Source organism: Ahaetulla prasina, chromosome 5 (assembly GCF_028640845.1).
Source record: "Ahaetulla prasina isolate Xishuangbanna chromosome 5, ASM2864084v1, whole genome shotgun sequence".
NCBI lineage: Eukaryota > Metazoa > Chordata > Lepidosauria > Squamata > Colubridae > Ahaetulla > Ahaetulla prasina.
Genome location: NC_080543.1, coordinates 97,691,748 through 97,719,056, shown reverse-complemented (window position 1 = coordinate 97,719,056; position 27,309 = coordinate 97,691,748). Strand labels below are relative to the sequence as shown.

The window sequence follows — 27,309 nt, the reverse complement described above, 5'->3', positions numbered from 1 at the left end:
AACGACTCATGTTGCATTTGCCTTGAACAAAGAACAGAAATCCAATGTTGAGCAATAAAAAAGACAGTTCTGTAATACTTGTGTAATACACGCTATGGATCAGAGCTGTCTTTCTGACACCCCACCCATTATTATGAATAGTTTGCATCATTAGATGTTTTTTATACACTCAATCAGCAATGTATTACGTACGTTGTTAAATATAATAAACAGACTTGTGAAATCTTTTCATGAATATTTTAGTCAATTGAGCAATTCTTTGTTATAATTTTGTTCGCCATGGTATCAAGCCTTTTTGATTTTTTGCAACCATCTTTAGCTTAAACAATAAAAATTATTATACATTCATTACTTCATCATACATGTAACTATTTCATTCTTGCTAATAATTTCTTACACTCCAATATATTGGCAAAAGTAAAAGATAATACAACCTAATGTTTTAATTTACAACCAATGTGTAGATCTTTAATCTGAGCTATCACTAAAATAAAATATTTTTTAAAAATTCACCACTGTTATTTTTATTTGGGAAAAAAACATTTTTTGAGGGCATATTAATACCAAATTAATTAGGTTGCAGTATAGCTTATCCCTAATCTGAGCACATTTGTCAATCTATAGTAAGCACAAGCTCATATTTGTGACTAAAGGGGAAACAGTATTTATTTATTTAATTCTACTTAGGCATCCACATGGTTTAAATCAATTCTAGACAGTTCACATCATAAAAATAATATACATACATTAGAATATATTTTCAAGCAAAAAAAAGAGCATGTTGCATATATACTGCTAAAAACAGACTCTCAGCTGTGTTAAAATTTTAAATGTATATAGCAATGCAAAAAGACTCGTCTGTAGGTTTGAAGATTAATACTTTGCATTGTTACACATGGTGTAGGGCCTCTTTCTAATGCTTTAGAGAGCTAATGAAAGGAAATATTAAAGACAGGGCATTCAAAAATTTCAGGCCTCCTAACCAGGGGTGAAATCCAGCAGGTTCTAACAGGTTCTGGAGAATTGGTAGCGGAATTTTTGAGTAGTTCGGAGAACCGGCATATATCACCTCTGGCTGGCCCCAGAGTGGAGTGGGAATGCAGATTTTGCAATACCCTTCCCCCAGGAGTGTGGTGGGAATGGGGATTTTGTAATATCCTTCCCCTGCCACAACCACCAAGGCACACTTACAGAACCGGTAGGGAAAATTTTTGAATTTCACCCCTGCTCCTAACCTATTATGTTAGTATACCTGCAAAAAGAGTCTGCAAAAATAAAACTGTATCAGGGGCTTATCTAACTCATCACTTAGTACTCACTAAGGGGAGCAGAGGTTCAAAAATAGGATGCCAGTGGAAATGCAACCTGCCACAAGTGTATGCGTGCACATGCAGATTTTCTCTCTTGAAAATGAGAAAGCTCCAAAAATTGTATTAAAAAACAGAACAAGTCAAAATGAAATATTTGAGACGCTGAATCTGGTTAGGGCAGAATCTGGTTATTTAAGAAGCTTAAACGATACAGTAAAAATAAAACCTAAACATGCTTATAAAAAATCTAGAATAGTAAACAATATACTACAAAGTGAAAACAATAAAAAGCATATTTAAAAATGACTGTCTAAAAGAAGGGATAGGAGCATTACATGGTTGCAGGAGAGCATAAAAGGTTAATATGTGGAAAACTAGATCTACCAGGTAACAAAGCACTTTAATAACATGCTAAACTAGGTGCTCAGGAAATCTAGTTTATAGCACAGGTCATCATCAGATGAATTTTCCATGCTACTGCACAGAACCTGGAAACATACATTGAGGCAGGATTGGCATCTGAAACTAAAAGGATGGTATTAAATTAGCCAGTAAGTCATGGTATTTGTACCATATTTGTAAGCAGGAATTCTTTATCCCCCCAAAAAAATTCCTCTTCACATTACATTTTTTTTAAAAAGTGCAAATGAAAATGCTGTACAATTCGGCTTCTGGGAGTACCTTAATTTGGTGAATAAAAAAGAAAATAAGTTCCAACGTGACATATAAATTTAGGAATCCATCTCCACCATCTAGGACATGTTGCCTCAGCTTTAATGCAAAAGTCCTTCCAGAGGGATTCTGAAATGACCTCAAGACTATGCTTTTATCATCTAGGAGACGCTGCAAGGGGCTGGCATCAGAGCTAGTTCTTGGGATCCTTGATGTTCCGGTGGCATTCGGTATCGGACCTTTTTCCAAAAGGAACTATTGGCCGAAGAAGAATCTTTCTTCATGAAATCCCCTTTCCATCTGATAGCTCCCTGTTTTTGCTTGATGTATCTAATGGACTCTGGCATGTTGCTGTAATCCTTTATCTTACTCATTTCGATCAGGATAGTTTTCATTCCATCAGGTATCAGAGCATGATACACTGCTATATTCTGCTCAGGAGCTTCTTCTGAGCTGGATAGCCCAGGTACTAGAATCATAATCAGCCTCCTGCTTTGTGTAACGGTTTCATCAACAACGTTGACTAAGGCTATAAATCACCACAAATAAAGATTACATCACGTTAATATCCACAAACTTCTTAAATGGATTTTAAATGACGTAATAATGGGCCAAAAATGAAGCCTAGAATCAAGACCATTTCTATATCCAAGAAAATAATACTTTAAGAAGGCTTGAAATATAGCCTTCTTGAAAAAATAAAACAGGAGATTAATCACTGAATGCTTTCAAAGTGTTATTACATAAAGGCCAAACTAGGTGCTCTAAAAATGAATGCATCTCACATTCCTTGTCATATAATTCAACAGTAGGCACTATAAGATAGGTATTTGTGTATGTGTGTATGTCCTTGACTTACAGCAGTTCATTTAGTGACCTTTTGATGTTACAATGGCACTGAAAATTTTTCACACATGACCATTGCAGCATTTTCATGGTCACATGATCAAAATTCAGACACTTGGCAACTGAGTCATATTTATGACAATTGCAATGTCCTGGGGTCATGTGATCACCTTTTCCGACCTTCTAATAAGCAAAGTCAATGGGGAAACCAGATTCACTTAACAACTAACTTAACAATTGCAGTTATTCACTTAACAACTGTAGTAAGAAAGGTTATAAATGGAGCAAAATTCACATAACAACTTTCTCACTTACCAACAGAAATACAGAGACATATATATATATATGTGTGTGTGTGTGTACACATATATATATACATACATACATAAATACATACTGTTAAGATCCAATTTTATTCAACTAATATTTTAAAGCAGCATGAAAAGGTTAACTTTACAATTGAGAATGATTTGTAATATAATCTTTAAGCCATTTTTAAAGTGGAATCTTATGCAACATAATAAAATTATCCAAACTTTTAATTATAAAACTACTGTATGTAATCCTGCATTGTTTGGATACATGCATATTTGGCCCATTTATATCCTTGATCTCAGCTGCAGATTTCCTTGGGTGCAATCATAATGAGTGGCTTTTTAAATTCCTCATACTGCCTTCAACAAAGCACTGATTTGAGAAATTAAAATGATTTAAATGATAAAGCTGCAGATATAAAAGGAGATCAAGACATGGCATATTATTGTTACTGTTATTTTCTTTACTCAGATACACATGTATAAATTTATTGTAAATGAAAAATAGTTGTATTAGCATTTCACCCACAATTTAGTTTAGCACCTAGTTTTATAGTAAAAAGAATGGATTATTTTATTACGTTGCAAAAGATTCCACTGTAAAAATTGCTTAAAGATTATATTAAAAATCATTTCTCAATTGTAAACTTAATATTTTCATGCTGTTTTCAAATATTAATTGAATAAATTTGGATCTTAACTGTAGAGAACTTTCTACTGTTACTTAAGTAAGAAAAAATAGAAGTTAAGAATCTCAAGAGCTATTTTTTCTATTATTATGTGCATATGTTTTTATTGCTTTATATATGCTTACTTTGTATGTCACTATGATTATTTAATAATTATATAAACAAATCAAGTAAAATGTACCAATTTTTTTAGTAGCAGAAATGTACCTTCTTTAATCATTCTCCCCACTATCCCTGTTATTATTTTTTTTTAAATCTGCCTTTGTTTTCATATGATATAAAATGCTGCATGAATTGAAGTGGATTTTAAGATTTTGGACTGCATACATAATTATATCCATTGTACCAGACTGTGTGCATAGGCCACTTGCCAATTTGTATAGATGCTCTGAGTGAGATGGGAAATCTCAAAATTCAATACTATATATAAATAAAATAAATAGTAAATAAACAAGATCAGACTAAAAGTTACATTTACCTTTTCCTGGCAAATCATCCCTGCCAGGTATAAAGAGATTGTATCCACACCGTTTTTCCAGAACTTCAGGCAGTACTTTTAGTACAAAGTCAACTTGGCTGCTGATTTTTGGATATAACACATATGCATCATAGATTTTCCCATCTGAAACTGACAAGTATAAGACAAAACTGCTTCAGAAAGTATTAACAACCTCCATCCCCAATACACGAAATAATTGCAACTAGGATTGATTCCAGAACAAACTATGTCTGTTTTATATGGGATGATGATGAATGTAACGAATGGGGATCTATATCAATGTTTTCAAGTATGGCAATTTTAAAGTGTGTGGACTTCAACTTTCAGGATTCTCAAGTGTAAGCTGAGAAATCCTGGGAGCTGAAGTCTAATATCTTAAAGTTGTCAAGGTTGAGAAACCGTGGTTTATATAATGCTAAGAGAGTGACTGGTGCGGAAGCCGGCAGGTGAAGACGCTTGCATCCCACTCGGTTCAGAGTTCAATCCTAGGCAGCAACAGATGTTTCTCTATCAGGGCTCAAAGAGAAAATATCTGCTGCAAACTCTGCATAGGCATCAGGAAGGGCACCCGGCCAATAAACGCCATTCCAAAGCAAGGGATTACAAGGTCGTATAAATGAATGAATGAATGAATGAATGAATAAATATTTGTATGCATATGTATTCATATAAATGTATAAAATGTTCAGAGCTTGTGTTTTCCTTAAAACATAGAAATGAATTAAAAAAAATAGCAACTCCTATAACATTTTAAATAACTGTTATATACAAAATGTTAAATCGCTATTACCAGTTCTTCATCTGGTTTTGGTCTTCGTATGTATTGAGTTCTTCCTAACCTAATATATGTGTGCATCAGAGGTGGTATTCAGCCGGTTCTGATTGGTTCTCGCGAACTGTAGTGGAAATTTTGAGTAGTTTGGAAATACCACCTCCAATCCCCGCCCCCAATCTATTGGCTGCCTCCCAGTCTCCCAGCTGATCAGCTAGAAGGAAAAAAATCAGGGCTGTCTTTTCAGCTGGGAGATCGCTTGACAAAGAAGTGCGGTGGGAGACCCAAGATGCCGTTGCTTTAAATTGACAAGCCAAGAAGCAGAGGAAGGAGGTTTTTATTTGCAGAGCGAAGTGACATTCAGCAGTTCATTTCTGGGTCAGCTGAACAACAAACTGGATAAGAGGAGGGATTATTATATGGTTCTATGTTTTTGAAGTTTTAGGGTTTGTGCAACATGGGCTTTGTGTTTCTAAAAGGGTTTAGGCAATTCCCACTGTAAAATATCCTGTGAAATGCGTTTTCTGCCTGCTTGTAAATGGAGCTGAACTTCTGGCTTCCACTTTCTATTATCTCACCGATTATTAAGCACCAGCACTGGTAGCTGTTTTCTTCTTATAAAGTTTCCTTTATGCAGCTGGCAGGAATGTGGAATGAGCCTCAGGCAGGTTCCTTTTTTATCAGCTTGATTTTTCCTTGCTTTTCTGGGAGCCTTTTCTTTTAAGTAATATTTTATTTGGGAAAATGAAGAGGGGAATTGATTCCTTCCCAGAACAGGCTAATGGGATGGAGAGGGAATGGGGATTTTGCAGTATCCTTCTCATGCCATGCCTACCAAGCCACACCCACCAAGCCATGCCATGCCCACCAAGCTACGCCCACAGAACCGGTAGTAAAAAATTTTTAATCCTACCACTGGTATGCATCCAAGCACTGTGGCCTTTTGTAAATGACAGGTGGAAATACTGTCAATGCAGAGAGTTTTTAAGTGCTGTCCAAGATTTTTTGGTATGACACCCAATAATCACTGATTATTATTATCATCATCATCATTATCATCATCATCATCATCATCAAAAAGATTTCCAAAGTTAGAACTTGGTCTGTCATCTAACCTATCTTCAAAAGCTAAGGCTATTGATCTGGTTTAAACACAATTATAACCAGTTTATTTGTCAGCATGCTTTTTTCAGTCTAAGAAATTTTCACTTGAGGTACAAATGAATAGCTTCAAATTACCCTATTTTGGTGATTTTACACAAAGACCTAGTTCTCTGGAAATGGGTCCAAGTCTGGAAAAAGAGGATGAAAAGAAGAAGAGGACACCCAGCAACAAGGCATCATGGACTCAGGTATAGCAATTATGAGTCACTAGTGGAAGACCTAAATGACCAGGATGAGATCATGGAGAAAATCTATCTATATGATCTCTAAGAGTCAATACTGACTTGATAACATGTAATAAATCAATATGACTACTATTATTATTCTCTTTTAATACAAACAGTGTTACCTTTTTTATGAAAAAAAGGACGACATGATTTCCGATACCAAAGGACAATTTCAATCTTGAAGAAGATGCAGATTAATACAGGTATAATCAGTAGTAATATCAATATCACAAAAACTGCATGGTTTTTGACTAAATCAGAAAAAATAATAATCATATTAAATACCGTATTCTATGAAATGGTTAGAATAATGATTAGCAGTTAAAAATCACTGAGCCAAATTCAATTTTCCTCTGGAACTATTATTGTCTTGATTCTAGTTCAAAGATTATATAAAAATCCTATGTATGGTATGTTAAGAAAAGTAATTGTGGTGTTGGCAAACCAGGAAACATATTTGTATCTAAGGGCTAAATCAGATTCAATTTTCACAAATTTAAAGTCATTAAATATCTATATAGCTTTAAGTTACATTAGACACAAAATCAGCAGAATTTTGCACAGAGGAAATGTCACCCTCTTCTACTCTGCTAATGTTTTTGATGGTACAAGATATTAGGATAAAAAAAAACCCCAAAACCCAAAGATCTCATCTATGAAAAGAACAAGAGAACTTGTATCATACTCCACCACCATTTGGGTGGCAGTAACTGGCATTAGTTCAGGACAGCTCCTCCAAGATCTTACTACAGGTAGTTCTTGACTTACAACAATTCATTTAGTGATTGTTTAAAGTTACAACAGCACTTATGAGTACTTTTTACACGTCTGACTGTTGCAACGCTATAACTTAGACAACTTTCCATTTTTATCCCTGCATTGGTTTGGTTGTTTGTTATATTCTATGTGGTAAAATTGCAGCAGGCTAAATGAAATATAGGAAAAATATTTTAAAACTTTTAGAACAAACTTTCAGTACAACTTGAATTCTGATAGGCATAGAATTTCCTATGGCTGAAATTCTATGCATACCAGAACACATTTCACAACAAACTATGTGGCTTACTTTCCAATACATACCCATAATGTTTCCATTTCTAGACGCAAGAACAGTTTTTTTCCCAAAAGCCATCACTCTGCTAAACAAATAATTCCCTCAACACTGTCAAACTATTTACTATGTCTGCACTTCTATTAATGTTCTCCTCGTTCCCATCACCCATCTCCTTCCACTTATGACTGTAACTTTGTTGCTTGTATCCTTACGATTTATATTGATTGTTTCCTAATATGATTTGATTGCTTATTTGTACCCTATGACTATCATTAAGTGTTGTACCTTATGATTCTTGATGAACGTATCTTTTCTTTTATGTAAACTGAGAGTATATGCACCAAGACAAATTCCTTGTGTGTCCAATCACACTTGACCAATAAAAAATTCTATTCTATTCTATTCTATTCTATTCTATTCTATTCTATTCTATTCTATTCTATTCTATTCTCTCACTTCTATATTCAGTATTTCAGAGGCTGAAATGCTACAGCAATATTTCATTGTTTCTACAGCTATCTTTTTCCCTTTTTTTCTGTTCTAGATTTGCATTCTTCCCAGTAAGAAACATTTAGAAATCAAATATAAAATGGCATACTTGGGCGCTGTATTTTGATGTATGCTGCAACTTCACCTGCATGGCAAGTAAAGTGTTGATCATAATCTTCATTTTTCAACTCTGTAATATTCAGAGAGACTGTAAAAATCTCTGCTCCTTCCTTTGGAATACTTGTTCTATATTAAAATTGAAATATATTAGAAGTTCACATTTTAATTAGACTGTAAAGAACTGCCATATTTACATAAAGGTTCAGGTTCAAAATTTCAGCTTAAGTTAACACTTGAGCCAGAAAAATTAGCTATATCTACTCTTTGCACTGTTTCACGCATGCCAAGAATTGATATCATATAGCATTATGCTGTACAATGCCTATTCAACTTGCTTATGCCTTATGTGGTTAATTGCAAAGCTATGTCTGAATTTCATTATTGATACAGTAAACAGGGATTATATATGTCTATGGAGATTCTCGGTCATTCAGGCCACGGTTGTCCCAAAAGTGCTTTTTCAAGAGACAACTCAACTTTCTTGTTTTTCTTAGGCGACGTTTGGCTTCTCATTGAAGCAGCTTCTTCAGCTAGGACTGGATGGTGGGAAATGGAAGGATTTATATACCTTGCAGACAGCTAGTCATTTGCATTCTTTTAGAGAGTGGTTGAGACCATTTGAAGATTTGTCTGTGTCTTCAGGGTCACCTACCAGTAAGTAGTGCAAATGGACATGGAGCCTTTTTGGAACTGCTGAAAGAGATCCTGTAGTCCAGGGGTCTCCAACCTTGACAACTTTAAGCCTGGTGGACTTCAACTCCCAGATTCCCCCAGCCAGCAAAGCTGGCTGGGGAATTCTGGGAGTTGAAGTCCACCAGGCTTAAAGTTGCCAAGGTTGGAGACCCCTGCTGTAGTCTGAAATTTTTCTGCAAAATTCATACTCCCACATCATTCAAGAGTGTTCATCCCAAGGTGCATAGCTAAATGTCTATGGAGATTCTCATCTAGGTCACGGTTGTCCCAAAGGTACTTTTTGTCAAGTGGCCTCAATGATTCTCTGAAAGAATGCAAATGTCCAGCTGTCTGCAAGGAATATAAATCCTTCCATTCCCCATCATCCAGTCAGAGCTGAAGCAGCTTCTTGGATGAGAAGTGAAACATCTTCCTAGAAAAGCAGGAAAGGCCAGTCGTCTCTTGAGAAAGCACCTTTGGGACAGGGATTATATAAATATATCAGAATATTCAATGGTCTATATAATACAAAATATTCTGAAATAATTAATCATTTGTTTGGTCTGTCAAAACAGCACCAAGTTGTTCATTTGTTTTCGCAACAATTAATTAGGGTATGAGCACTAAATCTATTACAAAAGGAAAACAAATTGTGATTAATTTGTGTATTAAAATATATATCATACTTACTGAAATCCTTCTATAATTCTACCTTTAAATAGCTTGTCAACTAGAGTATTATTGACTCTCCAGGATATAGAAATCTGTGTGTCTCTGAAACTTGATACGTTACACTCTGTAAAGACATTGGATCCTAAAAATTGATAATAGAAAAGTAGTTGTTTTTTAAAATAAATAAATTTATAAATAAATAAATTTATATCCATGTAACTTAATGAAAGTATGTCATTTTTACTTCTCGCCCACCCTGAATGTCATTGCATCATTTGCATCATTGAGATTAAAATGTGTGCAAATTGAAAATGGTTTATAAGTTTTTTACTGTCTTTTTTAAAATTAAGATAATAGCAGAGAACTTACCAACATCAGCTTCAATAGTATGGTTTTTGGGGTACAAAATTTCAGTTCTTTTCCTGGCTAAACCTTCTGACAGAACACAAAAACATATATATAAGCCTTTATGTCATACATATGCAAAGGTCACGTAATTAGCATTTATTTAAGCCAAAGTTTTGTTAAGTTGATTTTAGCATATCAAAACACATTACAAAGATTATCTTAGATGTACATAAAGTCACTGATAGCTTGGTATGTATGAATTCAATATCTGTAGCATTTTTATTCCAAGAAAAATCCCCGGGACTTTCATACAGTTACTTAAATAAATAAAGTATTTTTTTAAAAAATAATATCATACCAAAAAGAATAGACAAGGAAGAATGGCAAAAGACATTCAGGCCCTAGAACTAAATTTTAAATACTATCCAGATGAATACTAGGACTACAATGCTTTGAAAATGATTCATAAGACAATATGAAAATGATTCATAAGACAATATGAATGAATAAGGGGCGTGCATAAGAGCACCAACGTGCCTACCGTTCCTGTCCTAATGTTCCCTTTGATTATATCCAATTTCATATAGTTATTACATACTTATGATTATATTTATGCTTATATATCGTATAGTTATTTCATGCTTATGCTTATATATACTGTTGTGACAAATAAAATAAATAAATAAATAAACTTGGAATTTGAGCAAGTACTGTATCTCACTGTCATTTACTGAAGCAACCCATCTTTTTCCAGATTTCCAAAATACAGCTGCTTTTAAAAAAAATCAGCCCTACAACATATTTCCTGCAATTTTTTAGTCTTTCTGCTATTATTGAAGCAAATATCTTACAGTCCACATTCAATAGCGATATCGATCTATAGTTTTTTATCTGTTGCAGATCTGTATCTTCTTTCGATATGAGAGTAATATATGCTTCCATCCACTAGTTTGGTACTTTCGCTTCTAACAGTAGTTCATTGAATACTTCCAACACTGAATTACCTAAAGTATCTTAGAATATATTTTCCTCTCTTTTTTTTTATTTTACTAGATTTATAGTTTGAGTCCACATCTACAATTGCATTAAAGTCTCCTACAATGCATGTTTTCGTATTCCAATAATAGCAGAAAGACTAAAGAGATTCTTGAATCAATTTATACATACAGACCAAAATGGTTTTTTTTACCAAAGAGACAAATTAAAGAAAGTATGAGGATAATTTTAAATACACTGGAATACTATGAAGCACATCCAGAGAAGCAAATGACATTGATTTTTCTTGATGCACAGACGGTGTTTGATAATGTGAACCAGCAGTTTATGCTGACGCAATTAAAAGTTACGGATTATGGGGACAGATTTATTAAGATGATTAAGACAATATACTATAAACAAACTGCAAAGGTAATGATAAATGGTGACATGATGGAAAAGGTTAGAATAATGAAGGGCACAAGGCAGGGATGTCCTCTGTCCCCATTATTATTCATGTTGACATTAGAAGTATTAAACAGAAACATTAAAAAGGACAAGGAGATAAGAGGTATGGAAAAAATAAAAAAGGAAGAATATAAATTACAAGTGTTTGCAGACGACTTGGTTTTTATTTTATAAGATCCACAAGAAACAGGGTTAAAGAGAATAGAAGAGTATGGTGAAATAGCAGGACTGAAAATAAATAAAGAAAAGACTAAGATTTTAGTGAAGAATATTACAGAAAAACAAAAAAAATGAGCTAATGAAGAGATTAGATATTCACAAAAAAAGTAAAATATTTAGGGGTTAACAGCGAGATGTGTAACGATTAAGGAAGATAATTACTATAAATTGATACAACAATTTAAGACAGATTTGGAAAATTGGAAAGGCTTGCAATTGTCATTAATAGGAAGAATAGCTACAATTAAGATGAATGTATTACCGAGGTTATTATACTTATTTCAAACAATTATGTTAAGATTGGAGAAAAAATATTCTGAAGACCTAAATAAAATAATAACAAAATATATTTGGCAGGGGGAAAAAGCAAGAATTAATTTAAAAAGGCTACAGGATGCAAGAAGTAGAGGTGGTTTTGGATTACCAAATTGGAAATTATATTACCAGGCAGTGGTGTTAACATAGATGAAAGAATGGATTGTACTGGGAAATACAAGATTATTGACACTGGAGGGACATGATTTGCAATTGGGATGGCATGCCTTTTTATGGCATGGGAAGAATAAGATACATGGTTACTTTCACAGACATTATATAAGAAATGTGTTATTGTTAGCATGGGAGAAGGTTAGAGAACAACAATATTTAAAGATACCAGTCTGGCTTTCGACGATGGAAACATTAATACACCCAAATATTGTTAACATGGGAAATATTGTTAGATATAAAAATATTTTGACTGAAACAAGGGAGCTCAAAAGCAAGCAAGAATTAGAAAAACAGGGGATCGACATGGCTTGGTATACACAACTGCAAATAAAATCTAGGCCTGAAAAAGATGCCAAATTATATGTTTTTTATATGGAGTTGACAGAATTAGATAAGATACTAACAGGAACAAAAGAGAGGATGATAAAAAAAACTACATAGCAATTTACTGATGCGGTGGTCTCTCATGAAGCAATGAGCCAGAAGCAAAGTCTTCGTTGGGATGAGAGCCCAGAACAAAATCTAAGCCTCCCCTTTTATTAGGATTCTTACAGGAAAGCATTTGCATAAAAGACAATAACATCAGAAGGCACATACATCAAAGAGAGTCTATCAGAAAGCAATACATCAAACAAAATCTTGTATATCGATCATGTAGCAAAACATAGCAATACATCCTGTGATATCCTAACCTTGCATACCAATTGATCTTCACATAAAGGGATTCCTTAGATCTTTGTGAGGAAGATCTTATCAAGTAAAGGAAACTGTAAAACTGTAAATGCATCTTCACACCATAGAGGTAAATATCCTGCTCCTCTGATGTGACTCTAACATCAAAGAGGTTTCTACCTATGTGATTCAACTAGCTGGGAGAATCCCACGCTAATCTAGCACATAGGTGATCTCTCAGATGGAATCCATATGGCTATATTGCAACATACTGAGTATTAAATTAGAAGAACAACAAGTGAAGGAAACAATGATACCCTGGGAAAAGAACTTTGGCTATACGATAGAACTAGCAAAATGGTGACAATTATGGGATAGAAATTACAGACTAACAATGTCAACTGAGTATAAAGAGAATTTGTATAAAATGTTTTACAGATGGCATTTGCCACCAGCAAGATTGGCGAAGATGTTTAAAGATAAATCAGCTAAATGTTGGAAATGTCACCTGGCTCATATTATCATATGTGGCAGTGGTGAAATCCAATTTTTTTCACTACTGGTTCTGTGGGTGTGGCTTGGTGGGCGTGGTGTGGCTTGGTGGGCGTGGCAGGGGTAGGATATTGCAAAATCTCCATTCCCACCGCACTCTGGGACCAGCCAGAAGTGGTATTTGCCAGTTCTCTGAATTACTCAAAATTTCGCTACCGGTTCTCCAGAACCTGTCAGAACCTGTTGGATTTCACCCTTGATATGTCGTGGACATGTGTAGAAGCTAAAAAATATTGGATAAAAATATGTACATGGTTAGAAAAGATGATACAACAACATATTGCCTTACACAATGTAAGCCGCCCTGAGTCTTCGGAGAAGGGCGGGATATAAATGTAAATAAAAAAATAAAATAAAAATTGAAACCTGAAATATTTCTGTTGGGGATACTGCCAGAAACTTATAGTAAAGAAATGTATATTTGATTATTCATGTAATAACTGCAGCTAGAATTGTATTTGCACAAAATTGGAAAAGTGAAGAGATTTCTACAGAGGAGAATATGATAAGGAAAATATTAGAATGTGCAGAAATGAATAGATTAACACTGGCAATTAAAGAGAAAGAACAAACTGGTTATTATGTGATATGGAGAACATTTTATCGATGGTTAGAGAACAAATATAAAAATTAGAAATAAAAGTAGATGAGTAAAATATAGAAAATAGTTAATATAGTTAATAGTTAAGCAAATTAAGAAGAGGATGTAAAGTATTAGATATTTAATGTATTGGTATTAAGTTAAGAGTGGATTAAATAATGAATATGATTGTAAATTTTAACTGTTATTGCACAAATACTGGTACCTAGATGACACACTGTTTAATGGAAGATGGATTATTTGTATTAAAATAAAAAATTTAAAAAAATTATAAAAAAATCTTTCCTGCAATTCTTGTGAAGAAATTTTTAAAAAGAGGAACTACTTTATTGACTAGCAAAAAGATGTTGTGCTTGTATGAGCTCCAAACTAATGGCAACACAATGGAGCAGGTGACAAAAGAAACAGCAATGCAAACTGTGCCTCTTCCCTATTGAACTTGCACAATGGAAGTAGGAAATGGTGAAAAGGGCATTGTGTACTTAATGTCACATTGGTGTCACTGTGGTTAGGAAGAGAAGCCTATAACCTAAAGCAATTTTTGTGAATCATTTTGATATGTGAACAGCTTGGATGCAATTCAGGGAGAGGAATATCATGGTGGATGTTGTCTTTTAACAAGGATGATTTAACAGCCATCACTACGTTCTTTCCCTCTGCTATAACCTAATGAAGGGGAGATTGATAAAAGAGTCAGTACTGTTACTTCTAATACTTAAAGGAATAACAGTGCTGGCCCCTAAACTACCATCTCTAAGGCATTAAAAAAATCAGCTTTTTCATATTTTTCAGTGGAAGAGCATAGGTTTTACAACAAATGGAGAGACTGTAAAAATTCATGTGTGTATAAACTGTGTGTGTAGATAGATAGATAGATAGATAGATAGATAGATAGATAGATAGATAGATAGATAGATAGATAGATAGATATACAGATACAGATAGAAATACAGATGCAGATACAATTACATGGTTACCCATCTCAAAAAAAAAATGATGTTGGGTGGCATACAAGAATTAAAACCAAACAATAATCCAGGATCCCTAATTGTGAATCCCAATCATCAACCACAGCAACAGCAGCAAACACCTATGATAAAGGTGACTTATCTAAATACATTATTAGCTCAAAGATTATAAAAGGAATCAACTAGTTTTTATTTAAAGAACCTTCATGCTGGCACAACAATTGAACTTCTAATACTTTTAATTGGAATAAAAAAGGGATTAATCTGTTGTAAACCATATTTAATTTTGAATTCTCCCCTGCAATTGCATGCATTATATACACTAACACTGATTAAAAGGACATTTGGAATATTAAATGTTGTTTGAGATTATGTGTATAATAGTGGCACAATATGTCTCAATTGCTAGATAGATTAATACATAACCTGATCATTTAAAAAACTGCATTAAATCTCTTTTGAAATGTGGTAAAATAAATATAAGTAACCAGACAGAAAAAAGAATGGAAAGCATTCATTGCCCAATTAATAAAGGAGCAAATTACCATTCTGCTGATAACACAATTACTTACCTAATACATTCATTAAAATACTATTTGAAAAATTGTATTTATTTCCTCTAAAAGTATAGGTTCCTTTGCATACATATTTTCCCTCATCATCTTTTTTCACATCTTTGAGAATAAGATTGTTTCTGAAGAACACAAATCGTTCTCCTTGTATTGGCTCACATTCCTAAATATAGCAAAGTAAAACATTTCAATGACAAAAAGAAGAAAATGCTTCTTAAATTGTAACATACTTCAGTAGGCCCTCCAATCACACATATTTATCAGTATGTAAATTTGATTACGCTGTCTATATGTACCTCCACATACATATACTCAACTACTTTTTGTAAACAGATATTAGTTCACAGTTTGGGTTACTAGACATCCAGATAATAACAGTGGCAAGTGGAACCTTTCACTAGCTTTTGATAATTAAGTGACTGTGACTCTCTTATCTACTAAAGCAGGAAACTTGCTTTCAGTGATAGATGTGCTAATAATCTCAGGATCTGGTTTCTAAAATCTGTTATTAGTAGGTCAACCACAGAAGGTAGTCAGAAAATGCAGCTGCTCAAGAATGCAGCAGCAAAGATAGCAAGTGGTACTGGAAGACCTTTATGTTGAAACAACAATATTAATTGCCTTCTGAGCTCAATGCAAGATTTTTTGCTGTATGGGGATATCCAAAGTAAAAAGGTATAGGTAGGTGTGTGTGTGTGTGTGTGTGTGTGTGTGTGTGTGTGTGTGTGTGTTATATCCCTTTTACTAATATATGACATAGGCCCAAATTATCTGGCATCCTGCCTATTGCTCTATTGCCCTTTTCACACTCTTAGGTCCGTAATAAAGCTCATTTTACCGGTCCTTTTAACTTGCAGCACATTGAATATAGATATGTAGCAAATGTGGCCCCTTTTGTGATAGGAATCATACATACTACGAAATAATAATAATTATTATTATTATTATTATTATTATTATTATTATTATTATTATTATTATTATTATTATTATTATTTATTAGATTTTTATACCGCCCTTCTCCCGAAGGACTCAGGGCGGTTTACAGCCAGAATAAAAACAATAGCAATGTACACTTAAAACAAAATTAAAAAACTTATATAATTGGCCGAGATTTAAAACATTTAAAATCTAAAAACCCTTAAAATTCATCTAAAAAATTTAAAATTTAAGCCAGCCCCGCGCGAATAAATAAATACATTTTCAGCTCGCGGTGAAAGGTCCGAAGGTCAGCCAATTGGCGCAAGCCAGGGGGAAGTTCGTTCCAGAGGGTAGGAGCCCCCACAGAGAAGGATCTTCCCCTGGGGGCCGCCAGCCAACATTGCTTGGCGGACGGCACCCTGAGAAGACCCTCTCTCTGTGAGCGTACGGGTCGGTGGGAGGCGTGAGGTAACAGTAGGCAGTCCTGTAAGTACCCAGGCCCTAAGCCATGGAGCGCTTTAAAGGTAGTAACCAAAACCTTAAAGTGCACCCGAAAGACCACAGGCAGCCAGTGCAGTCTGCGCAGGAGTGGTGTTACATGGGAGCCGCGTGCGGCTCCCTCTATCACCCGCGCGGCTGCATTCTGAACTAAGTGAAGCCTCCGAGTGCACTTCAAGGGGAGCCCCATGTAGAGAGCATTGCAATAATCCAAGCGAGAGGTAACAAGAGCATGAGTGACCGTGCATAAGGCATCCCGATCAAGGAAGGGGCACACTGGCGAACCAGGCGAACCTGGTGAAAAGCTCTCCTGGAGACGGCCGTCAAATGATCTTCAAACGACAGCCGTCCATCCAGGAGAACACCCAAGTTGCGCACCCTTTCCATTGGGGCCAGTGACTCGCCCCCAACAGTCAGCTGCAGCTGCAGCTGACTGTATCGCGGTGCCGGCATCCACAGCCACTCTGTCTTGGAGGGATTGAGCTTGAGCCTGTTTCTCCCCATCCAGACCCGTACGGCTTCCAAGCACCGGGACAGCACTTCAACAGCTTCGTTGGGGTGGCCCAGGGTGAAGAAGTACAGCTGCGTGTCATCAGCGTACAGTTGGTATCTCACCCCAAAGCCACTGATGATCTCACCCAGCAGCTTCATATAGATGTTGAACAGGAGAGGCGAGAGAATCGAGCCCTGTGGCACCCCACAAGTAAGGCGCCTCGCGGTCGACCTCTGCCCCCTGTCAACACCGTCTGCGACCGGTCAGAAAGATAGGAGGAGAACCACCGGTAAATGGTGCCTCCCACTCCCAAACCCTCCAACCGGTGCAGCAAGATACCATGGTCGATGGTATCAAAAGCCGCTGAGAGATCTAATAGGACCAGGGCAGAGGAACAACCCCTGTCTCTGGCCCTCCAGAGATCATCCAAAGCTGTCTCTGTACTATATCCGGGCCAGAAGCCGGACTGGAACGGGTCTAGATAGACAGTTTCATCCAGGTATCGGGGTAGCTGCCATGCCACCACACTCTCTACAACCTTCACAACAAAGCAAAGGTTGGAGACCGGACGATAATTTCCCAAAATAGCTGAGTCTAGGGAACGCTTCTTGAGGAGGGGCAGGGAAAACCCCTTCCAACAAGGAAGCGTTAATAATCCCCCGGAGCCAGCCTCGTGTCACCTCCTGTGTGGCCAGCACCAACCAGGAAGGACACGGGTCCAGTAAACATGTGGTGGGGTGCAGCCTCCCCAACAACCTGTCCACGTCCTCGAGAGCCACAGGGTCAAACTCATCCCAAACAATCTTAACAAGACGCGTCTCCGCCCTCTCACTTGGATCATCCCAATTTTGGTCCAAACCATCCCGGAGCTGGACGATTTTATCGTATAGATAACCACTAAACTCCTCGGCACGTCCCTGTAAGGGGTCATCCCACGCCTCCTGATGAAGAGAGAGCGGGTGACCCGAAACAGGGTGGCCGGGCGGTTATCTGCCGACACAATGAGGGTGGAAACGTAAGAACGCTTCGCCTCCCTCAATGCCACTAGGTAGGTCTTAGAATAAGACCTAACTAGTGTCCGGTCAGCTTCGGAACGGCTGGCCCTCCAGGTACTCTCTAGGCATCTTCTCCGGCGTTTCATCTCCCTCAGCCCCTTGGAGAACCAAGGGGCCGGTTGAGATCTGCGCCGGGTCAGAGGCCGCAAAGGCACGACACGGTCCAAAGCCCCAGCCGCGGCCTGTTCCCAGGCCACAACTAGTTCTTCAGCCATGCTGTGGGCCAGATCCTCAGGGAACGGCCCAAGCTCCGTCAGAAACCTCTCATGGTCTGTCAGGCGCCTGTGATGGAACCAACGCATTGGTTCCGTCTCCCTGCGGTGGTGGGTGGCGGTCCGAAAATCCAGGCAAAGAAGAAAATGATCTGACCATGACACAGGTTCTGTTACTAAATCTCCTAATTCCAGATCATTTAACCACTGTCCAGAGATATAAATCAGGTCCAGTGTGCCTCCCCCAGTGTGCGTAGGGCCATCAATTACTTGAATCAGGTCCAAGGCTGTCATGGAGGCCTGGAACTCCCGGGCCGCCGTCGATGACAAGCCGGTCGATGGCAGGTTGAAATCCCCCATGACCATAAGTCTGGGGGTCTCAACCGCCACTCCTGCAAGCACCTCCAACAAAATGTTATTATTACCAGTGTTGAAGCTAGTATATTCTTTTTTACAATTTAGGAAAGGGCTTAAAATAGTTTACGTGGGACTTTTTAGACTGCTAGAGGATGTAGTGTTTTGTTTTCACATATATCTGAGAATTTTATACATTACTTATGTAATAAATATTTATTTATTTATTATTTATTACATTTGCATACATTTATCAATCTGATTTATGCTCTCTGTGTATGTGTGTGAGTGTGTTTGTGTATGTGTCTAGGCAGGTTATTGTGGACAACTGAAAGAATATCTCAGAGAAGGTTGTATTCTTCATGTAGTCACCATTGAATTCAACTTGTGAGTCTTTATTCTATAGATGTATCAATGCATTGATTATAAAAAAGAAAAAAATGAAAATTATATGCCATTTTTTCTTTTTTTATAATTCTCAATGTTTGTGTTCCTGGAGAACTTTTCTTTTTAGTTTTCCCTGTAGCAACTCTTTGAGCTAGATTATACAGAATATAAGTGGTCCACAGACCTTGAGAGATCACAGCAGAGGCAATTCAAGGAATTAGTTTCTAAATTCAGTGGGCAATAAATCATAATTTCACTTGCTTCTTCAAAGTTTCTCCCCTGCCACTGTGCTAATACTACAAAGGGAAAGCGAGATACAGGCTCTCATAACTGCTAACGTTCATTTAACATCCACTAAACATACACACACACACACAGAGAGAGAAGGAGGAATTTTAAAAGATCTGTACCTTATACCAACGGATGGAAGGATAATCTACTTCCTGTCCAAACACATTCACTTGATGACACACAATCGGAGATGGTCCTCTTGGAAACAAGGTTTGCTTAAGGTAGTATTTTTCGTTAAAACAAAGCCCAGCGCTGTTATTGAGAGCTGTAATTGGGACGCTGTACTTATAACATTTTGTTGAATTCCTATAACTAAACATTAAAATGTTAAAATTATTTTTTTTCTACAGTCCAATTCTATTTTCTGCCCGAATATTTTACCAAAACTTTGTATTTTATTTTTTTTATACATTATTGCCACCACATCCAAAAGTACTAAACTTGGCAACCAGTAAATTATCCTTAGTCCAAGTTTGAGGTTAAAATCATTCACCATTTAGATCAATTTCTACAAAAATAGATGCAAAATATACATGTTTTTTTTCTTTTCATTGTTATTTTTAGGCCTTTAAAACATAAGCTGTGCCAGGTTGCTCTGGAATTGGAAAGACTTTAAATATAACAAACAATAAAAGCAAATAGATATAAATATTATTTGGGGGTATCTCAAATGCTGTTGGAAAAAAGTGCTTATTGTTGAGAAAGAGTGTGAATTTTAAACAACATGACTTTACGTCCATCCACTATCAAATTTGCTACCTTAGCCATGGATGGAGGCAGAGGGCAAGTGGGCTGTGTAAGATGTATATAAGATGAAAATGTAAGGTGTATTTTTTAATGAACCATCTTCCCTGATTCGTACTAGTACTTTTAATAAGGAGCGTTATTTGAGTTGGCATACTGCCTATGCCAACATAGGCATGGACTATGCTTGAATTTTGCATTATCTTTAAAGTTCATTATCTAGGTATAGCTTGCTTAGTTTTGCTTGAGAGTGAAAGTTTATCTGTGGTCTGAGGATCTTCTGATTCAGGGGACAGAGGTGTAGTTCTTTTCCTGTTTTCTTTAAGCTTAGGTCCATGATGGCAGACCTATGGCACATGTGCCACAGTTGGCACGAAGAGCCCTCTTTGCGGGCATGGGAGCCGTCACTCCAACTCAGCTCCACCATGCATGCGTGCATGCCTCCCACTGGCCAGCTGATTTTTGGGTCTCTGCTGAGCATGTGCAGGGAGATGTGTGCGCATTTGCATGGGGGATGGTGCACGCATGCGTGGTGGGTGTGGGAAGCATGGGGGGATGTGGTGCCCCCCATGGCCCGTTTTGGGTCCCAGGTTCTTCAATTATTTAATGCTGCCCAGAGTTGTGTGAGATGGATAGCTATACAAATTTGATGAAAGGAAGGAAGGAAGGAAGGAAGGAAGGAAGGAAGGAAGGAAGGAAGGAAGGAAGGAAGGAAGGAAGGAAGGAAGGAAGGAAGGAAGGAAGGAAGGAAGGAAGGAATAAATCACCCTGTAATGGTGGCGACAGAGTATTCTCTGTATTATCAAGATTCAAATAAGTTATCAACTCCACTGTATTACTTAACAGAAAGAGCTTATATGTGAGGCTCATTTTGTTCCTGGTATGTCTTCTACAGTAGTAGCTCTTAGGCATACAGGTAGTCCTCAACTTACAACCTTTTGTTTCATGATATAACACACTGCAGAAAGTGAATTATGACTGTTTTTCACACTTACAAACATTGCAGTATCCCCATAGTCACATGACCAAAATTTGGGCGCTTGGAAACTGGCATATATTTATGATAGTTGCACTGTCCAAAGGTCATGGGACCTCCATTTGTAACCTTCCCAGCCGACTTCCAACAAGCAAAGTCAATGGAAGAAGCCAGATTTGCATAATGTATGATTCATTTAACAACTGCATGATTTCCAACTATGGAAAAAGGTCATCTTATCAGCTATGGACCACAAGAGGGAAGTAGAATGTAAGAAGAAAGTTAAAGATTTATTCCCTCTTTGTCATTAACTTTGTTTGCAGTTGCCTAATAAACCGCTATTTCTGGGTCACTTCATTCCACCTTCTCAAGTTCCCATGCACAAAACACATCAACCTCTAGCAAGAACTAAGAATGCTGTGGTTTGTTTTTTCAAGAAGTTCCAATGCAAATTTATTTAGTCAAAAGCAGCATAGATTTTAAAGTGTGGTCATGCAATTTTAAAGTAGGTTTGATGGTAGCATGGAACACAGCATTGTTATCCCAAATATCATCTCTCAAAAACTTCTCAGTTTGACATTATAATACCTCTGTCCTAGTGCACAAGAAAGAAACATCTGACAAAAGTGTATTTCAGATTCTCAATAAACTAACAGTCATCATGGTGCAGTGGTTAGAATGCAGTAATGCAGGCTAATTCTGCCAGCAGTTCAGTCCTGACAGCCTTAAGGTTGTCTCAGCCTTCCATCCTCCCAAGGTGAGTAATAACCCAGGATTGTTGGAGGCAATATGCTGACCCTATAAACTGCTTAACAGTAAAGTACTATGAAGTGGCAGTAGCACTGCTAATGCTAAACTTCTGTCCCTTGTATAAACTGCTGTCAACAATCCTGAAGGCTTTATATACAACAATAAAATGATATGAAACATCATTGATCTCTAGAAAATGCTGGAACTGCTGAAATAAAAATCCTATAGAAAAACAGCTTTACCTACAAGAAAACTATGGATTTTCTGTTGTTTATGTAGTCAAATATTTCCCTAATTTTGGCGCTCTAATAAAAGAGCCATCAGCAGATTAATAGAATTAGTTATGATCTACCACACAGTCAAATGCCTGATTCAAACCACACATTGCAAATTAAGATAGACCAATTAAAATAGAGCTGGCACCATTTCCAACCACCGGTTAACTGATAATACCCAAGAAACAAGCTTCAATCATGAACCAATCCCACAAAATTCAAATTCCACACAATTATAAATGCTGCAAAGTGATACCCACTTCTCAACCCTTGCCAGAATGTAATGTGGCACTTCTGCAGAAAAACCCTGGTATCTACTTCAGTATAGATTTTGCTAAACTTAGATAACCCCAACTACAATTTCAATTCCCAATGATGTATCAAAATACAACTACTCCCTACACTCCCAAAACCAATAAATGCAATTCCTCACCTTATAATACAGTGATACAATCCTGAATCTTGAGCTATTGCAGGGATAAACCAGAGGCTGGTTTTCTCTTGGAATACTCTTGAAAAAGGTTGTGTAATTAAAGGCGTGTCATTTCCATTCATGTACCAGTTCACGGTAGAGTTTGCATGTTCATAGTGTCGAATTGAGCAGTCAAGCCTTAAAGGATTGTTTTCTTCAAACACCATCTGCCTTCCAATATATTCCTGGACACATTTCTCTACATGAAGGGGGGGAAATCATACATTCCAACAATAAGTCCATTGTTAAGAAAAAAACATTCTGTCAGGGATAGAGACACTCTCGATCAAAATCCATCCTATTTGGGTTTGTGGCTATGATCACTTTGGGAGAAGATCCTAAGGACGTCTTGTAAGACTGTTGCAGCCCTTGAGCTAAACAAACTCATACTTAATATTCCAAGACTTTACTTGGCAGAGTACTTTTTGTAGTACTCTGTTTTGCAAAATATTGACATGCAAGTCACATTTCGTTCAAAGGCGATTATTTTCAGAGTCAGATAGCTTTTGATAGGCAATCTTCATCTTATTTTGTTTATGGCTGCAGCTTGCAGTTTCCATCATTTATAGCTTGCAACATAAATTAAGAAATGAAGAAAACTTTCTTATCCCCTTATCTCTACACCAGGGGTCTCCAACCTTGGCAACTTTAAGACTTGTGGACTTCAACTCCCAGAATTCCCCAGCCAGCTTTGCTGGGGAATTCTGGGAATTGAAGTCCACAAGTCTTAAAGTTGCCGAGGTTGGAGACCCCTGCTCTACACAGTCACCTTTGCTTGCCTAACATTTAGGATGTTGGAGCAGCAGGGATTATCCAGTTTTCAGAGAAGAAAAGATCAGGGCATTTATAAAAGGAAGCTTCCTCATTTTAATTTGCCTGGGATCCATGCCAGTGTCATTAAGCTTTTCCATTACCTCAAAAAACTCAATAAGCACTTCAATGTATCAGTTATGGAAAAAAGTGCTACAATGAATGTGCTTATACAGGTAGTTCTCGACAGTTCATTTAGTGACTGTTCAAACGGCATAGAAAAAAGTGACTTAAAACCATTTTTCACATCTACAGCCACTGCAGCATCCCCATGGTCATGCAATCATAATTCAGATGCTTGGCAACTGGCTCATATTTATGACATTTGCAGCAGATCACCTTTTGTGGCCTTCTAACAAGCAAAATCAATGGGGAAGCCAGATTCACTTAACAACCATGTTACTAACTTAACAACTGCAATGATTCACTTAACAACTGTGGCAAGAAAGGTCATAAAATAAAGCAAAACTCATTTAAGAAATGTGTCACTTAACAGAAATTTTTAGATCAATTGCGGTTGTAAATCAAACACTCCCTGTAATCATAATCATAATCCTGCCACAAAACTACACTAAAACCTCTGCACTGAAAGATTCAGTTCATGTCATGTCCCACTCCTCCGCTGACGGCCGGGTCAGGGAAATCCGAATCAGGCTTGCCTCTGCAGCTCTGCCCAAAGTCCTAGCAAAGTCCTCAGAGCAGGCAGGAGACCAGAAAGTGACTTCAGCAAGATAAGTTCGACTTTGCCTGACTCAGAGACTGCCAGAAAGCAGATGCTTTATATAGGCCATGGGGTGTGGCTCTATGACTCAGCACTCATTAAGGCCTGCCCCTCCCTTCCTTCTGTTGCCTCCGCCTATCCAATCTTCTGATGCGAGGGTCACTCCAATCAGCTGTTGTTGGAAGTAAATTTTCCTCAGGCTCACATGCTGTGGAGGAGGGGGAGGGGTCTAGCTGCTCCGTTTGCCTGGGCATGGAGTCAGGGCTGGGGCCGGGGGATGCTCCCTCCTCTGCAGCCTGCTTGGGCATGGAGCCAGGGCTGGGACCGGGAGGTGCCCCCTCCTCTGCAGCTTGTCTGGGCATGGAGCCAGAACTGGGGCCGGGAGGCATACATTCCTCCGTGTTCGGGAGCAGATAAGCAGACCCCGGCTGCGGTGAGAGCGGACAAGACACAACAGTTCACTATTATGACTCCTTTATTAACCATGGTATAAATTAGAACTGAACAAAAAGAAGAGATAAAATCAGCATTACAGAGCTAACTGCAATAGGAATCTAAACACAAATCTAAAGTTACCTTTCTTTTCATGAAATAGCATCTCAGAAATCTACTTTGGAATTGATTCTATTATACCTAGACCAGTGTTTCTCAAACTTGACAACTGTAAAATGTGTGGAATTCAATTATCACCCTGGCTGGGGGATTCCAGGAATTAAAGTTTATGTATTATTAACTGTCATGTTTGAGAAACACTGAGATAAACTCTTTAATAAACCCCTGCTTACAAAAATAGCATAGCGCACTTTACACTTATTTTATACTACTGTACCAGAGTCTGTAATTCAGATCATCACTCCTTAATTTAAATCTAATTAAAACTAGGTCAGCATGCGTTCCACAATATTTTTATGAAACACAAATAGTTTTGTCCATTTGCACAGAAAATTGTCTACTGAATTTTAAAAGAAAAGTAAAAGCTTACATCTAATAACCAGGGTAATTATCATAAATACAATTGCTCTTTTTTTAAAAAACTCGAGTATTTGAAAAAGCTGTTTACAAGGAACTCACCTGATTTGAGTACACAGATAAATGAGAGGACTAGAATACAATAATCAGCTAAAGCAGATTTCATGGTTTACTGCACAAAAAGGAAAGAAGCAAAAGACTCAATACATTCAACCATAAATATTTGATACTTTTCTGTTTTCAATTCTTATCATTTACAAGAAACCTTGCTGTTTCTTCCTCCCCCCCCCCCCCCAGTTCTCCCACACATACACGTATCCCCCAAAAATGCCAGTATAGTACTCTACAATAAAACAGAACTAAATAAAACATCTCTGGATAATTTACTTTGTCAGACAACTTAAAGGGTTTTTTTTACTATTTTTTCCATTTATTGAATTTATTCAAGATTACAAAAAACAAAGAGAAATAAAAAAAGATAAACAAAAAGTGATGCAAATTAAAGACCACTAATACCTGAGAAATAAAATTAAACAGAACTAAAATATAGGATGAAAAAAAGACAACCCCTTTCAAATTTAAAAATCAGAATAAACATTGCCAATAGTAAATATATTGTCTATCTATGGGTGTGCATATGCACATGTATTAGTGTATTAGTAAAAATTAATTTACAAAAAAGTACTTTCTAACAGTATCTTGCTATTAACTAGAAAAAGATAGAAATAATTTAAATATATTACTTTATTGTTGAACTATCAACATGAAATCCACACCAAAAAAACCCCCATCACACTAAAACATTATCTATGAAAAGAAATGACATGAATGAATATTGGAATCTGTCCCCAAAATAGCCATCTCAAGATCTTCCTTGGCAAAATTACAAAAGTACATGGAATCTTAATTCAGCTACGTTTATAATTTGACTGATGATTAAGGACAATTACAGCTTATTTTTATTTATTTAAATGTACTAGCTGCCCAACTCCAATATTTTTACTATCTGCTCAAAAGTAAGTCAATTCAAAACATTTACTCTCTTGGTAATTAACTAAAATGTTGCTTACTTTATGTTCAGGTAATATAACAAACCAGTGTTCTATATTAGTGTCTAGTTTCATTTAAAACTGAAATATTGTCTACTTGCTGAAAGTTATTAGTCACAGAGAGTTCATAAACAATGCCAAATCTCATGTACTCCTAAAATATACACTACCACTGGTAAAATGTGCAATACTCCCAAAATGAACTGGATACATTTCTACAAGATTGTACCAACTGTTATGAATTGTTATGAATATTATGTCCATTTTAGATATCAATTAAAAACAAAAATTAACATGAAGCCTCTTTAAATAAAAACCTATGCATTTTAAAATATGCCAATATATTTAATTATGCAATTATTGTGGCAAAATAGACAATCCCATTACTGTATAAGAAAATATTTATGTTTCAGAAGTAACTCTATTATGTTCAATGGGATTTATATCGATAGAGCACAATAGCTATTTTCTAAATACTGTAATTTATTATGCTATCATTTCACGATTAATGACGATTAAATGATGTAATAATATTAAAATCTACTAACCTCAGAAAAAAGAAAGCTATTAAATAGGTTTAAAAAATTCGTAGCAATTTATGGTGAAATCCCGTAGTCTTTTCTTTTTTCCGGAAATGCTCTGCCTGTGAAGATAACGCCGTAAAACTTCTATACGGAAATGCAAGATGACAAGTGATACTTTTAAAGTAAGTGAACCGCCTTTCTCTTTTTAATTTTGGGCGAAAAATATGACTGATTTGCATAATCTCTGTAAAAAGAGCTTTTCGGCAATGCAGATGCCTCAGATTTTCTGCTGGCAAATTCTCCCTCCGGAAGGAAGCTCTCAAATCCATCATCCGTCAGGAAAGCGGTGGCAAATTAGAAGAGGGATCGCGGAACAGCTGCTTCTTTGCCTATTAAACCGGTTCCACCAGCTTCTTGACAAATTCACTGTTGCGGAATACAGGC

General features: G+C 36.7%; 1 protein-coding gene across 2 annotated transcripts; it reads right to left on the bottom strand.

Moving 5' to 3' along the window:
* Positions 1–223: 223 nt before the first annotated feature.
* LOC131199319 (interleukin-1 receptor-like 2) lies at positions 224–27,169 on the bottom strand. 2 transcript variants are annotated; one of them, XM_058184983.1, is made up of 11 exons: positions 26,890–27,169; positions 25,395–25,464; positions 22,754–22,991; positions 19,695–19,887; positions 15,365–15,527; positions 9,870–9,935; positions 9,519–9,642; positions 8,146–8,282; positions 6,616–6,744; positions 4,310–4,459; positions 224–1,835 (listed from the first exon to the last, which is right to left on the bottom strand). In XM_058184983.1, exons 2-11 carry the CDS (start codon positions 25,456–25,458, stop codon positions 1,744–1,746), a joined length of 1,356 nt encoding a protein of 451 aa, XP_058040966.1. In that variant the 5' UTR covers positions 25,459–25,464; positions 26,890–27,169; the 3' UTR covers positions 224–1,743. The 2 variants fall into 2 exon arrangements, with proteins under 2 accessions (XP_058040966.1, XP_058040965.1); XM_058184982.1 differs by having other exon boundaries at positions 255–2,511; positions 26,890–27,167.
* Positions 27,170–27,309: the final 140 nt, after the last annotated feature.